Genomic DNA, 16,426 nt, shown 5'->3' with positions numbered 1-16,426 from the left:
GAACACTATTTCAACATAGGCACTGATATTTTACTTTTAAATGTAGAAGGATTTTCGTATGTTTGGGGGGTGGGATGGGGAAAGCTTTTTTCAGTTTGGTCTAAATTGTGACTAAAACAAAAAAATCACCAAAAGGGAAAGAGAGGTATCAATCAATGTGCTCCAACTGAGCAAATGCACTATGTTTGAATACAGTGTTGTCCCCCTAACTGGAAGGGTTAGTGTTCTAAAAACCCTATAGGTGGTTGAGGGATTTTAAGACATTTTGTTCATTCAGCAGATACTTCTTGAACTCTTATTACCAAAAACTGTGCTTAGCAACTTGGAAAAACTGAATTGAGGGAACTACGTTTTTAAGTTTTTCACATTCACTTAAAACAGTTACTAATTTGGGGTATAAAAGACTGATAGCAATATTACTTTTAACCATCTCTTGTGTACTAGAAACTTCAGGATCTTCCCACAATTTCAAACATATGTTTGTAATTTTCTTGTAGGTAATATGCCTAATACTAGGTTCTAGGTTCTTTGAACCCCCGTTTCTCCATCCAAGTGTTTTTCTGATTGTATGGTTCTAGAAATGAACTCTTTAAACTAGGATGGAAAAAACTTTGGGTAGCATTTATTTAAGACAACTGGCATAGCTAAGTTGGTCAATTTCAAGTGTGATTACAATGCACAGGGTTATATGTATTGTCATTCCTCATACAATTATGTGGAGCCCTGATATAAGCTGCTAGCACCTTAATGCACATCTCTGCTCCCTCCCTCCTGACCAGTGACTGCCGCATGCAGTTCTAAGGCCCTAGTTTACATTCCTTAACGTCCTTCTCCTTTCTGTATCCTACTTTAATTCCCTTTTCCTAGATGCAGGTGACACACTTTGGTTAGTCTGGACCCCAAATCCTTGTATTTCAGGAAAAAGAGTGCGATAAAGCCATGAATAATGGGAGTTTTGTATACGGGTAACTCAGAGGGAGAAGGGTTACTGGGCAAACACTCCCCTACCTCACATACATTAGCCACCCAGTTAATTCTAGAATATCCTGGAGATCAAAGTTGACCTAGAGACAAGGAGCCAGGATTCTTGCTGCTACTCTGTGGAATTAAAGTGCAACTTGTCAGTCCCTCTCAACAAAGCCATTGAGCACAAACTGGGTAATAAGGCTAGACTCAAAGATTTGGTTAGCATTTTCTGAGTCCCTACCATGTGCCAAGCACTGTTCATAGGAAAATTAATTCATCAGTATCCACAAGGACACTCCACAAGGAGAGAGGGCCATCTTGAAGAATTACAGTGCTGCGCGTTAAGGTGTTAGAACTGTGCACTGTATACTATGAAATACGCAAAGTGAGGGGACTACATGCAGGCTGGGAAAATCACAGCTTTCCTGACCCCCAACTCCACACCCAGCATAGGACAGCTAGGCCAGTCAGGGCACCCTGTCCTTGGAAACATTCAACTCTAGTTGTGATTAATCATGTCATTGGTTGTTAATGTCTTTGTTCTCCAATAGAATGTAAACCTCATCAGGATAGGGAATGTACTTTATTCCCTTTTGTCTTGTGCACCGCTGTTTTGTCATTGCAGCTTCACATGCTTGACACTTTAACAGGCATGCCATAAATATGTGTATGGATAAATATGAGAATAAATGGGACAGACATTGAGCCTGGCTTTAAGGAGAAATTTGTTAGTCTATGAGGTTGGCATCACAGGTAATAAATAGAATGTAAAGCACCTAGCAGTTTATCAGAAAAGGTGAGTATTTGGGTGAAAGCAGCAGGAGGGAGGCTGTTAAAGACGCATCAGACACTGTAGCTGACTGCTGGATTGGGGTGGGGAGGGGGCAGGAAAGCTAGATAGGTACCGGAGAAGTTTCGGGATTTTTTAAACTACGTTTCTTTTGTAACTTAGTTCTTTACCTATCGACTAATTTGGGGAATTCTGACTGGCTGTAGCTTAAAGATATAGCTTAAAGATATAGCGGTTTGAGTTATTTCTACCCTTTTTTTCTCCCGGGCTAGTGACACTCCCCAAGGGACAAAAGGACTGAAACTCCAAGTTCTCTAAAATACTGGCAGGGAAAGGGTGAGAAAATGCCGGAAGCAATAGTTGCCGGCCAGAGGCGCTGTTCCCCGGACAGGCGACTCGCACGCTGGCCCCCTCCGCTCCGCCTGGCCCCGCCCCGCCGCGTCAGGAGGGTCACGTAGCCTGCGACCCGCGCCCTGATTGGCTGCGTTGGGAGCTCTAGGGCGTGTCTGTGGGTTCCGCGAAGCGGGGCCGGAGCTGCTGAGGGGAATTGGCTGGCGGCTTGGTACCCTGGCCCCTGTTCCCAGGCCTCGGGAGGACGCCAGGCTGCGGGGAGCCTCGGCCTGGGGAGGGGGGTAGGACGGAGCCAGAGACCCGGAACTCGCGCCTTGTGCAGAGTGGACGCAGACAGGTGAGTCGCCCCGGTCCTGCGCCCCTGGGGGTGATCGTCTCCGGCCGCACAGCGGCCGAGAGGCTGGAGTCAGGAGCTGCCCACCGTGAAGCCAGACTTCCAGCCAGCTGCTCAGCTCCGCCTGGCTGGCTCGGGAGCTGGGTGGACGCTGGGGCGCGGCAGGTCGGAAGTTTCTCTGGATATGAGCGCAGGCCCCACATGATGGATGTGCGGCTTTCGATCGCTCCCCAGTATCCTCTGCTTTGGGCCCTCGTTTTTCCTTTCTTACAAACATTGGGGTTAATTTGAAACTGTCAGCAGGTCGTACATATTATAAAAGTAGACGTTAACTGAATTACCGGTGTTTGTCGAGGGAACCGTGTTATGAAAATTGTGCATATTACAGAAGTGGGTTTCACTCCTCAAAAACGCTTACGAAACATGAAGTATTAGAAAATAAACCACGTTGTGATTTAGAAAACATTTACCTGGATCATTGCTATGTGCAGAGCACAGGGCTAAGAGCAGGACTCAGCTAAGCTGTTGGGTTTGAATCCAAGGTCTCCCCTTTATTAGCTGACCAACCTTGGGCTACTTTACGTGCATCTGTTAACTCATCTTTAAAATGGGTTGCTGTGGTGGTTTAATGAGTTTCTGAATGCTTTGTCATTTATGGTATTAATTAATTTAACCTTCACAATCACCCAGGATGTAATCTTCACGAACACCTAGTGATGCCATTTTCCTGGTGCTTAAACTGAGGCACAGAGAGGTGAAGTGACTTCCTCAAGTCACAGCACAACTAATGGCCAGGAATTAAGCCCAGGCAGCCCACAGCTTTACCCACTACATTAAGTTGTAGTGAACTTGGTTTGTCATTGAGTTTCAGTTGACAGATACTGATTTTGTTTCTGTGGACCAAGTTCTTTGCTGGGTACAGGGGATAAAGTAGAAGAGCACGCAGACCCTGCTTTCCAGGTGCTTGCAATCTGGTGCAGGTTGTTCATAGACTGCAGGGTGCTCATGAACCCTGCTAAAGTCTTTTGCAAAATGTGAGTATGGGTCCTTTTCTGGAAAAGAGAGGGAGTGTGGCTCACACCGTGTTCTCTGGTGGGTCTGTGATTCAAAGGTATGAAGAAACATTTTAGCAGAAAAGCTAGTATCTAGCATAATGCCTGACACACAGAATGAGCCAAACAAACAAAAACAAAAAAAACTGGTTGAATGAATGAAGAACTTACAGGAGTATAAGTGCCACAGTAGGGTCAAGAGCAGGGTGCTGTGGAAGAGCACACATGAAAGTCACCTGCCCAGGAATGCCTCCTAGAGTCAGCAATGCCAGCCAGGTGAAAGGTAGGGAAGCAATTCATTGGAACATGGCAGTAAACGTTTCTGCCCTCACGGAGGGTGAGACAGAAACCACTCATGAACAGCTGCAGCTATGACAAGTGGCACATAGGAACAGTCCATGGTGATAAGAGAGCCTGTCAGGGGGACAGGAAGCCTCATCTATTCATGAAGGGCAGGGAACTTTCCCTGAGAAAGTGACACTTAGACCTAGGAGTTAGGAGCATTGTGGGCATAGGGGTTAGCCCTCAGTCTTCAGAGACCCAGTGATGGGAACAGGTAAAGCACCAGGGGCAGAAAGGAAGCTGGTGCAGCTGGTGTAGGCAGAGGGGGACAGGAGATTTGGGTGGTGACAAAGCCTAAGACAAAGAGGCCTTGCAGGCCATGGTAAGGCTTTTTTACTTTGTGTCTTTATCCTAAAGTGCCATCGGAAAGTTATTGCAGGGAGGTGACAAGATCACATTTTGAGAAGAAGCTGGAAAGAAGCCCAAGTGGATTAAGAAGCCCCGGATGAGGACAGGATCTCTGGGGAGAAACTCTAAGGTAAGAAGAGGAGAGGGCCTAGAACCAAGCCTTGAAGATGAGCCTGCAGGGGAGACAACTAAAGGACAGTCAGGAGTGTAGGAAGGAAGGAGGAGAACCAGGGGAGTGGGAGGTTTTGGAAGTCAGGTATGAGTATTTCACAGAGAAAGTGGTCACCTATGCTGAAAACTGCCGGTGTCAAAAGAGGGAGGAACTAAAACTACTCATTGGCTTTAATCACATGAAAGTTGTCTTTATGGGAAGTTGTATACATAGGAAGAGAGGAAATGGAAAGAAAGAAGGAGCTGCAAGAATTAACCTGAGGGGAAGAGAAAAACGGGATTTTAGTTGGAGGGGCAGTGAGAGAAAGAGCCACTGAGGTGAAGGGTGGGAACCTCAGAGAGGAGGATGCAGCTGAAGGAGTGAATACATGAGAAAGAAGGGCTCTAGACACTTCAGGCCACAGAGGCTGGGATCAGCACGAGCAGGAATTACCCTGCATGATGAAAAATGTCATTGTAGGGAAGGGGAGATAGCAGAAGGTTTATGTTTGGTATGATGAATTGCACTCCTTTCTTTGTACAAGTTAGAGGCAAGGATATTGGTTGAGAGTGAAGGAGAGAATGGGTGTCAGGGGAAGCTGGAGGTCTGAGTTGAGAAGATTTGACATAGTTGTTGGGGGATGTGAAAGAGTGAGTTGACCAGAGATTGTTTTAGGATGGTCTGGCAGAGGGAGCCAAGTAAACAGCAAAGGCCGGAAATTAGCCACCTGGCTCATTCAGGGAATTGCAAAAATAGTAGGGGAGTGAGGACAGAGGCTAGCTAGAAACAGAAACTACATTAAATACAGTATAACAAAGGAGGCATCACAAATCATGGGGAAGGAAACGATTGTTCAAACATGGTGCTTAGAGATAGCTAACCTATTGATAAAATCTATTTACATTCTTAGCTCACAATCAGAAATTTCAAATGAATTAAAGGAGCTAGCTTTTAAAATTCAAACAAAGGTCAGGTGCCTTCAATGTGGCAGAGGAGTAAGACGTGGAGATCACCTTCCTCCCCACAAATACATCAAAACTACATCTACATGTGGAACAGCTCCTACAGAACACCTACTGAATGCTGGCAGAAGACCTCAGACTTCCCAAAAGGCAAGAAACTCCCCACGTACCTGGGTAGGGTAAAAAAAAAGGAAAAACAGAGACAAAAGAACAGGGATGGGACCTGCACCTCAGGGAGGGAGCTGTAAAGGAGGAAAAGTTTCCACACACTAGGAAGCCCCTTCACTGGGGGAGACAGGGGGTGGGCACGGGGGGGGGAGCTTCGGAGCCACAGAGGAGAGCGCAGCCACAGGGGTGCAGAGGGCAAAGCGGAGAGATTCCCACACAGAGGATCGGTGCCGACTCTCACCAGCCTGAGAGGGTTGTCCACTCACCCGCCAGGGCGGGTGGGGGCTGGGAGCTGAGGCTTGAGCTTTGGCGTTCAGATCCCAGGGAGAGGACTGGGGTTGGCTGCGTGAATACAGCCTGAAGGGGGCTAGTGTGCCACAGCTAGCCGGCAGGGAGTCTGGGAAAAAGTCTGGAACTGCCTAAGAGGCGAGAGACCATTGTTTTAGGGTGCGCAAAGAGAGGGGATTCAGAGCACCGCCTAAATGAGCTCCAGAGATGGGCGCGAGTCGCAGCTATCAGCACGGACATCAGAGACAGGCATGAAATGGCTGGGCTGCTACTACAGCCACCAAGAATCCTGTGTGCAAGCACAGGTCACTATCCACACTTCCCTTCCCGGGAGCCTGTGCAGCCCGCCACTGCCAGGGTCCCGTGATCCAGGGCCAACTTCCCTGGGAGAACACATGGCACACTTCAGGCTGTTGCAATGTCACGCCGGCCTCTGCTGCTGCAGGCTTGCCCCACATTCCATACCCCTCCCTCCCCCCCAGCCTGAGTGAGCCAGAGCCCCCTAATCAGCTGCTCTTTTAACCCCGTCCTGAGTGAAGTACAGACGCCCTCAGGTGACCTACACACAGAGGTGGGGCCAAATCCACAGCTGAACCCCAGGAGCTGTGCAAACAAAGGAGAGAAAGGGAAATCTCTCCCAGCAGCCTCAGGAGCAGTGGATTAAATCTCAAGTGCACATGGAACATTCTCCCGGGTAGATCATATCTTGGGTCACAAATCAAGCATTGGTAAATTTAAGAAAATTGAAATCGTATCAAGTATCATTTCCGACCACAACGCTGAGACTAGATATCAATTACAGGAAAAAATCTGTAAAAGATACAAACACATGGGAGGCTAAATAATATACTACTAAATAATGAAGAGATCACTGAAGAAATCAAAGAGGACATCAAAAAAATACCTAGAAATAAATGACAATGAAAACATAATGACCCAAGACCTGTGGGATCCAGCAAAAGCAGTTCTAAGAGGGAAGGTTATAGCAATACAATCCTACCTCAAGAAACAAGAAATGGGACTTCCCTGGTAGCGCAGTGGTTAAGAATCTGCCTGCCAATCCAGGGGACACGGGTTTGAGCCCTGGTTCGGGAAGACCCCACATGCTGCAGAGCAACTAAGCCTGTGCGCCACAACTACTAAGCCTGCTCTCTAGAGCCCGCAAGCTACAACTACTGAATCCCACGCGCCTAGAGTCCATGCTTCATGACCAGAGAAGCCACTGCAATGAGAAGCCCGCCCACCACAATGAAGAGTAGCCCCCACTTGCCACACTAGAAAAAGCCGGCACGCAGCAAAGAAGACCCAAAGCAGCCAAAAACAGAGAAAGAAACAAGAAACATCTCAAATAAACAACCTAACCTTACACCTAAAGCAATTAGAGAAAGAAGAACAAAAAACCCCCAAAGTTAGCAAAAGGAAAGAAATCATACAGATCAGATCAGAAATAAATGAAAAAGAAATGAAGGAAACGATAGCAAAGATCAATAAAACTAAAAGCTGGTTCTTTGAGGAAATAACCAAAATTGATAAACCATTAGCCAGATTCATCAAGAAAAAAAGGGAGAAGACTCAAATCAACAGAATTAGAAATGAAAAAGGAGAAGTAACAACTGACAATGCAGAAATACAAAGGATCATGAGAGATTACTATAAACAAGTATATGCCAATAAAATGGACAACCTGGAAGAAATGGACAAATTCTTAGAAAAGCACAGCCTTCTGAGACTGAACCAGGAAGAAATAGAAAATATAAACAGACCTATCACAAGCACTGAAATTGAAACTGTGATTTAAAATCTTCCAGCAGACAAAAGCCTGGGACCAGACGGCTTCACAGGCGAATTCTATCAAACATTTAGAGAAGAGCTGACACCTATCCTTCTCAAACTCTTCCAAAATATAGCAGAGGGAGGAGCACTCCCAAACTCATTCTACAAAGCCACCATCACCCTGGTATGAAAACCAGACAAAGATATCACAAAGAAAGAAAACTACAGGCCAGTATCACTGATGAACGTAGATGCAAAAATCCTCAACAAAATACCAGCAAACAGAATCCAACAGCACATTTAAAGGATCATACACCATGATCAAGTGGGATTGCAACGATTCTTCAATATATGCAAATCAGTCAATGTGATAAATCATATTAACAGAATCCAACAGCACATTTAAAGGATCATACACCATGATCAAGTGGGATTGCAATGATTCTTCAATATATGCAAATCAGTCAATGTGATAAATCATATTAACAAATTGAAGGAGAAAAGCCATATGATCATCTTAATAGATGCAGAAGACGTTTTCGACAAAATTCAACACCCATTTTTTGACAAAAACTCTCCAGAAAGTAGGCATATAGGGAACTTACCTCAACATAATAAAGGCCATTTATGACAAACCCACAGCCAACATCACTCTCAATGGTGAAAAACTGAAACCATTTCCACTAATATCAGGAACAAGACAAGGTTGCCCACTGTCACCACTATTATTCAACATAGTTTTGGAAGTTTTAGCCACAGCAATCAGAGAAGAAAAAGAAGTAAAAAGAATCCAAATCGGAAAGGAAGAAGTAAAACTGTCACTGTTTGCAGATGACATGATACTATACATGGAGAATCCTAAAGATGCCACGAGAAAACTACTAGAGCTAATCAATGAATCTGGTGAAGTAGCACAATACAAAATTAATGCACAGAAATCTCTTTCATTCCTATACCCTAATGATGAAAAATCTGAAAGAGAAATTAAGGAAACTCTCCCATTTACCACTGCAACAAAAAGAATGAAATACATAGGAATAAACCTACCTAAGGAGACAAAAGATCTGTATGCAGAAAACTATAAGACACTGATGAAAGAAATTAAAGATGATCAAACAGATGGAGAGATATACCATGTTCTTGGATTGGAAGAATCAACATTGTGAAAATAACTATACTACCCACAGCAATCTACAGATTCAGTGCAATCCCTACCCAACTACCACTGGCATTTTTCACAGCACTAGAACAAAAAAATTTCACAATTTGTATGGAAACATGAAAGACCCCAAATAGCCAAAGCAATCTTGAGAAAGACAAACAGAGCTGGAAAAATCAGGCTCCCTGACTTCAAACTATACTACAAAGCTACAGTAATGAAGACAGTATGGTACTGGCACAAAAACAGAAATATAGATCAGTGGAACAGGATAGAAAGCCCAGAGATAAACCCATGCACATATGGTCACCTTATCTTTGATAAAGGGGGCAAGAATATACAATGGAGAAAAGACAGCCTCTTCAGTAAGTGGTGCTGGGAAAACTGGACAGCTACGTGTAAAAGAATGAAATTAGAACACTCCCTAAAACCATACACAAAAATAAACTCAAAATGGATTAAAGACCTAAATGTAAGGCCAGACACTATAAAACTCTTAGAGGAAAACATAGGCAGAACACTCTGTGACATAAATCACAGCAAGATCCTTTTTGACCCACCTCCTAGAGAAACGGAAATAAAAACAAAAATTAAAAACGGGACTTAATAAAACTTAAAAGCTTTTGCACAGCAAAGGAAACCATAAAGACGACGAAAAGACAACCCTCAGAATGGGAGAAAATATTTGCAAATGAAGCAACTGGCAAAGGATTAATCTCCAAAATATACAAGCAGCTCATGCAGCTCAGTATCAAAAAAACAAACAGCCCAATACAAAAATGGGCAGAAAACCTAAATAGACATTTCTCCAAAGAGGATATACAGATTGCCTTCAAACACATGAAAGGATGTTCAACACCCTAATCATGAGAGAAATGCAAATAAAAACTACAATGAGGTATCACCTCACACCAGTCAGAATGGCCATCATCAAAAAATCTACAAACAATAAATGCTGGAGAGGGTGTGGAGAAAAGGGAACCCTCTTACACTGTTGGTGGGAATGTAAATTGATACAGCCGCTATGGAGAACAGTATGGAGGTTCCTCAAAAAATTAAAAATAGAACTACCATATGACCCAGCAATCCCACTACTGGGCATATACCCTGAGAAAACCATAATTCAGAAAGAGTCATGTACCACAATGTTCATTTCAGCTCTATTTACAATAGCAAGGACATGGAAGCAACCTAAGTGTCCACTGACAGATGAATGGATAAAGAAGATGTGGCACATATATACAATGGGATATTACTCAGCCATAAAAAGAAACAAAACTGAGTTATTTGTAGCGAGGTGGATGGACCCAGAGACTGTCATACAGAGTGAAGTAAGTAGAAAGAGAAAAACAAATACCATATGCTAACACATATACATGGAATCTAAAAAAAAAGAAAAAAATGGTTCTGAAGAACCTAGGGGCAGGACAGGAATGAAGACACAGACATAGAGAATGGACTTAAGGAAACGGGGAGTGGGAAGCTGGGACGAAGTGAGAGTGTGGCATGGACATATATACACTACCAAATGTAAAATAGATAGCTAGTGGGAAGCAGCTGCATAGCACAGGGAGATCAGCCTGGTGCTTTTTGTCCACCTAGAGGGGTGGGATAGGGAGGGTGGGAGGGAGATGCCAGAGGGAGGAGATATGGGGATGTATGTATAGGTATAGCTGATTCACTTTGTTATACAGTAGAAACTAACACATCATTGTAAAGCAATTATAGTGTAATAAAGATGTTAAGAAAAAAACAGGGACTGAAAAATAAATTTCAAACAAAAATATAGAAGCAAATAGGGATGAATTTTTATCTTTTCATCTGATGCATAAAAGCAGTAGGAATCCTAAAGGAAAGGGAAACTTCCTTGATCCTTTGACCAATTAAAATTAACCGATTTGTCCTGACACATGCTACACAGTGTATGAAGCTTGAAGACATTATGCTAAGTGAAATAAGCCATGGTCACCATTCCACAGCTAACCTGATTTTCTATGGCTTCACTAGGGCAGTCACATGGCATTCCTCATTTTACCTGGCTGAGACTTATTTTAATTCTAGATTTATAAAAAAGTTTTTCACATAATTCTCATAAAAAAGCATACATTTATTCACCCATTTTAGAGAAAACAAATTCACTGACTTATTTTGATAATAGTTATTTAGCAAAAGAATATTTACTCTAAAATATAAAATTAGAGTTGACACCCCTCCTTAAAAAGTATTTGCTTCAGCTAAACATCAGCTTGAAAATGTAAAATGTTAAAACAAAAAAAAGTGGGTGTGTGTAAATAGCGTATGTGTCCTAAACCTGAACGTATCAGAGTTGAAAGGGAGTGTGTGTCAAAATAACATTTGAGGTTTGTGAATCTTTGAACTCCTTGTGGTTTTGCTACTGGTCTGTAAAATGGAACTAACTACTGCACGAGGTTGTTGCAAACTCAGACAATGTATTTATAAAGTTTAAGATGTGAAGCAGTGTATTACAGTTACTTCATCAATTATTTAAGAGGCTCTATTTAATATACTCCACATGAGTTGTCTAATTTAAGTCCGTTTTATTTCCATGCTTACTACTTACAGCTCAAATTTGTGTTTGTATTCTGAAAGTCAACACCCTTTATGTTAAAAACCTGTATTTTCTTTGATATAGGTATGATGAGTACCTTCTGAGTCTCAGGATGGTGGGAATTAGCCAGTGGATTGCAGGCATGTTGTGGAAGTTGCTGATGAGATCCCAGCCCTGCAGGCTCTGTTCTTTCAGAAAGATGCTATCAGCTCCAAAATACACACATTTTCTAGCATCCTTCACCTATACAACTGATAATCAGTCAAATAGAGAAAATAAAAAGACAGTAGAAAAGCTCTATAAATTGTCAGTTGACATCAGGAAAATTCGAAGATTAAAAGGATGGGTACTTCTGGAGGATGAAACCTATGTTGAAGAAATTGCAAATATTTTACAACAGCTAGGTGCCGATGAGACTGCTGTAGCCAGTATCTTGGAACGCTGCCCAGAAGCAATTAAATGCAGTCCACCTGCTGTTAACACCCAGCGAGAACTCTGGCAGTCGGTTTGCAAGAACGAGAAAGAGTTAGTTAAGTTAATAGAACAGTTTCCAGAATCTTTCTTTACTGTTCAAGACCAGGAAAACCAGAAGCTGAATGTCCAATTCTTTCAAGAGTTGGGATTCAAAAATGTGGTCATTAGTAGGTTTTTGACAACTGCATCTAATATTTTTCACACTCCTATTGAGAAGAATAAGCAAATGATAAATGTTCTTCAAGAGAGTTATCTAAATTTAGGTGGCTCTGAGGTCAACATGAAAGTTTGGCTACTAAAATTATTAAGCCAAAACCCATTTATTTTGTTAAATTCTTCTGCATCTATAAAGGAAACACTAGAATTTCTCCAGGAGCAGGGTTTTACAAACTTTGAAATTCTCCAACTTCTCTCCAAACTCAAAGGATTTCTGTTTCAACTTTGCCCAAGAAGTATACAGAACAGTATGTCCTTCTCTAAACATGCTTTTAAATGTACTGATCATGACCTGAAGCAATTAGTTTTGAAATGTCCTGCCCTTTTATATTATTCCGTTCCAGTTTTGGAAGAGAGAATTCAGGGATTATTGAAAGAAGGAATTTCCATAGCTCAGATAAGAGAGACACCAAAGGTTCTTGAATTAACGCCACAAATAGTACAGTACAGGGTAAGGAAACTGAATTCCTTAGGCTATAGAATAAAGGATGGATATCTAGCATATCTAAATGGAACAAAAAAAGAGTTTGAGGCTAACTTTGGTAAAATTCAGGCCAAAAAAGGTAGGCCATTATTTAATCCTGTGGCACCATTAAATATTGATGAGTAACTTGCTGACTGATGCTTCTTTTTATCAGTGCTGAGTAAAACCGAGTAGCAAAAACTTAAGTGATTCAGGCATATTGTGGGCACCAGTAATTTTAAGAACCTACTTAGCTTCTGAGTTGTGTTTAAATGACCTCTAAGTAGAAAATCTCTCACTTAGTTGCTGTACTTAAAAATATAAATTGCATTTATTTTAAATAAAGTTTGTAATTTTGACCTTGAGCTATTTTAAAAAACTATTAAATGGTCTATCAGTGTGATATTTTATAAGTGAGTAATTTCTAAGAAACTGACAAGTGCACTCTATTCAAAGTATGGATACATTTTTACTCATATAGCACATTTCACCTGGGATGCAGACCCAGCCTTCTTTCTCACCACCAGCTCTGAAACATCACTCTACTATGGTGTGAATTCTGTAGCTTAGTGTTTAGTGAAACATTAGCAAACTTCTAATACATTTTTGTGGAGAAAGTTGATTTCATCTCCAGGTTGGAATAAGGGAATATCTTTGAGAACCAAGTATTGCCCATCAAAAGGAATAATTAGAGCTTATTGGTGTGGTTTAAAATTGACTATTTTATCTCATGAAACACTTTTATGTGCATTTATTACTTTCCCCTTTTTATAGATGAGGAAACAAGCTTAGAGAGCCATCCAGCTGCCACATGCCAGAGCCCAGATTTACTAAGATCTCTCTTCTGTTCAAACCTTGTGAACAGAAAAAGGATTGCTTATGAGTTGGCATAAGAAAAGTCACTCCTACCTGACATGCTAAAAGAGTACCAACTACAAATTTAGGGATTTTTATGAAAACATCTCTGTAAAATTCCTTAAATTTGAAATGATCTAATTTGTATAAACTTTCTGAAAATCCAGGTCTGACTGTAAAATATGAAAGGTAAAGTGTGTGATGGTTGGTACTGATTTTAGTTAGGTTTCAAGTTTCTATTTCTAAACTTTGTTCCAAGATAAATATTATGCAAAAAAGACTGGCTCACTTTCAGCTGTGGAGTTTGAACTCTAACAAATACACAAACAATTGACTCTTCACACTCAAACATCTGCGCTATGTGTGCGTGGCCTTAAGTGATGAAAAAATTATGAAAAATGCAGGCCACATCTTCACTCTATTCCTTCAATCAGCAAATGCAGGCAACTCTCACTCTCCACATCTGTTAAGTTCCTTAGTTAGGAAAGCGAAAGGTATCTCTGTGCAGCACCTACTAAGTGCTGGGCACGTTGTGCTTTACAACTCTAAGAGCTGAGTACCACTTTATTGTTCTAACAGATGAGGACATTCAGGCACAGAGAGGGTAAGTCACTTACTCAAAGTCACACAGAAATGTCTGTTCAAGAGAAAGCATGGCAGCCAGTATAGTCGGGGCAGAGTTAAGTGATGGGAAGAGTGACACAAGATGAGCATCACAGGTCCATCTAAGGAACAGGATCTCATTCTAAATGTGATGGGAAACGCTTTGGCAGATTTTAGTTTATGCTGACGAAATTATCAGCAGTGCTTTCACCCTCAAAAGTATCTCAGTTTGGAATACATTACACATTATATGGTCACCTTGGTAGTTCTATGTTAGATGTCAATTTTGAGATGCCTACAAGAATCTGAGCAGAGATTTCAAATAGAAAAATGGTGAAGTCTGGAGTAGTGAGAAATCAGGACTGGAGATACAGATAATCAGGGATCATCTGCATATCTATGGTATTTAAAGCTATAGCTCTGGGTGAGACTGCCAGAAAGAAGATAGATTTGGAGTAGTGGCTGACCAAGCCTAGAAAGGATTGACCAGAGTAAGTCTGCCAAGAAAAGAGGGCATTTTCAATAATATTGAATACCATGGGGAGGTCAACTAAGATAAGGAGAAGTGACTAGTGGATCTGGCTAAAGGGAAATCATTGGTTGGCCCTATCAAGAGTGATTCTGGGGGATTCCCTGGTGGTGTACTGGTTAAGAATCTGCCTGCCAATGCAGGGGACACAGGTTTGAGCCCTGGTCCAGGAAGATCCCACATGCTGCAGAGCAACTAAGCCCGTGCGCCACAACTACTGAGCCTGCCACGAGCTCATGAGCCACAACTACTGGAGCCCACGTGCCTAGAGCCCATGCTCTGCAACAAAAGCCACCGCAATGAGAAGCCCACATACTGCAACAAAAGAGTAGCCCCCACTCACCGCAACTAGAGAAAGCCCACACACAGCAACGAAGAGCCAATTCAGCCAAAAATAAATAAATAAATAAATTTTTTAAAAAAAGTAATTCTGGTGGAATGAGAAAGGTAAGAAGGCAGCTAGAGTGGGTTGAAAGAATAGGAGATGAGGGCTTCCCTGGTGGTGCAGTGGCTAAGAATCCGCCTGCCAATGCAGGAGACATGGGTCAGAGCCCTGGTCCAGAAAGATCCCACATGCTGCGGAGCAACTAAGCCCATGCGCCACAACTACTGAGCCTGCGCTCTAAAGCCTACAAGCCACAACTACTGAGCCAATATGTCGCAACTACTGAAGCCTGCGTGCCTAGAGCCCATGCTCTGCAACCAGAGAAGCCACCGCAATGAAACCTGCACACTGCAACGAAGAGTAGCTCCCGCTCGCCTCAACCAGAGGAAGACCGCACGTATCAACAAAAACCCAACGCAGCCTAAATAAATAAATATATTTAAAAAAAAAAAAGAATAGAGGAAGAGTCAGAGACTATATAGTTTTTCAAGAAGTTTTGCTGCAAAAGGAAGCAGAAAAATGGAGATTATGAGATTAATTTTTCTTTAAAGAAATAGTGGAAAATGTTTATATGCCGATGGGTATGACCCAAGGAGAGAGAGATGGATGAGATGGAAAATCAATTAATTTTAAGGATTAATATCCTTGAGGAAGTGAAGGTGGACTGACTTCGGATAAAAGCAGAGCTACTAGTCCTGGTCCACAGAGCATGGGAACAGATGCAGGCAGGTTGATAGAGTGTGCATTGTGAGAGGCAGGAGTCTTACTGTCTGGTTGCCTCTTTTTACAGAGATTTAGAATGGGAGGAAGGGAGTATAGCAGGAGAGATGGAAAGAGGAGGTATGAAATAGTCACTTTGAGGAGTAGGAAAGTAAACAAACATGAAGGTATATAGGAAAGTTTAGCAGAGTTGAGTGGCCATGTGTGCTTTGTGGCCATGAAGAGCTTTGTCAGTACAGCAGCAAATGGGGCAGTTATGGTTACAGAAATGCATTTGTAGCTTACTCTAACTTGAGAAGTTTAAACTAAAATAAATCCACATTCATGGTCAAACATGCAGTATACTGACCTGTCCTTTAGACCAAATCCTAGTCCGTTATCTTTTAGCCCTTGTACCTCTGCCTTTTTCTATTCTTGCATTCTTACTCAGATCTTCCTACAAATAAAATTTTAGATTTTCAAAAACAACGTTAACAGGGGGAGATATCCTTACATAAAACACTAGAGTCAAATTTCATTTCCTCTGTGAAAAAAAGGCTATAACAAAATACATGATTTCCTTTAAACAGTTTATGTATAAATTCATATCTGTGGCAAAATGTAATTAGCTGCCAAAGTAAATATGATCACCCAGAAGACTTCCAGTGAGCTCAAATCAGACAGCCTGGTAAATCAAGCATACAGGCAGCACTAATGCCAGCAGCGGAATGAAGGACTAGCTACTGAGTAGTTCCCTTTGTTTCTGGACATAAGATGGAGAGGTTCTGACTTACACAAATTCAAAAGTGTTACGGGAAATTCAACACTGGAACTGTGCTTGCTCCATATTTGTAAAAAGGGAATAAAGATACTTTTCCTCATAAGGTCCTCATACTGATTAAATCAGAGAATTTATGGACAGTACTTGGTAGGTAAGTAGATGCCCAGT

The 16,426-nt window shown here is 42.0% G+C and overlaps 1 protein-coding gene across 2 annotated transcripts; it reads left to right on the top strand.

Annotated features, from left to right (window-relative positions):
- The first annotated feature begins 2,287 nt into the window (after window positions 1-2,287).
- MTERF2 (mitochondrial transcription termination factor 2) lies at window positions 2,288-12,788 on the top strand. 2 transcript variants are annotated; one of them, XM_060025541.1, is made up of 3 exons: window positions 2,288-2,444; window positions 4,193-4,313; window positions 11,338-12,788. In XM_060025541.1, exon 3 carries the CDS (start codon window positions 11,366-11,368, stop codon window positions 12,551-12,553), a length of 1,188 nt encoding a protein of 395 aa, XP_059881524.1. In that variant the 5' UTR covers window positions 2,288-2,444; window positions 4,193-4,313; window positions 11,338-11,365; the 3' UTR covers window positions 12,554-12,788. The 2 variants fall into 2 exon arrangements, with proteins under 2 accessions (XP_059881524.1, XP_059881525.1); XM_060025542.1 differs by lacking the exon at window positions 2,288-2,444 and having other exon boundaries at window positions 4,101-4,313.
- The last annotated feature ends 3,638 nt before the right edge of the window (window positions 12,789-16,426 follow it).

The sequence above is a fragment of the Delphinus delphis genome, chromosome 11 (assembly GCF_949987515.2).
Source record: "Delphinus delphis chromosome 11, mDelDel1.2, whole genome shotgun sequence".
Classification (NCBI taxonomy): Eukaryota; Metazoa; Chordata; class Mammalia; order Artiodactyla; family Delphinidae; genus Delphinus; species Delphinus delphis.
Note: the sequence above shows the minus strand (reverse complement) of the source record. Positions and strands in the feature narration are given on the sequence as shown.

Excerpts from the sequence above, each read along its gene's own strand:
- MTERF2 (XM_060025541.1), top strand. The coding sequence starts at position 11,366 with ATGGTGGGAATTAGCCAGTGGATTGCAGGCATGTTGTGGAAGTTGCTG.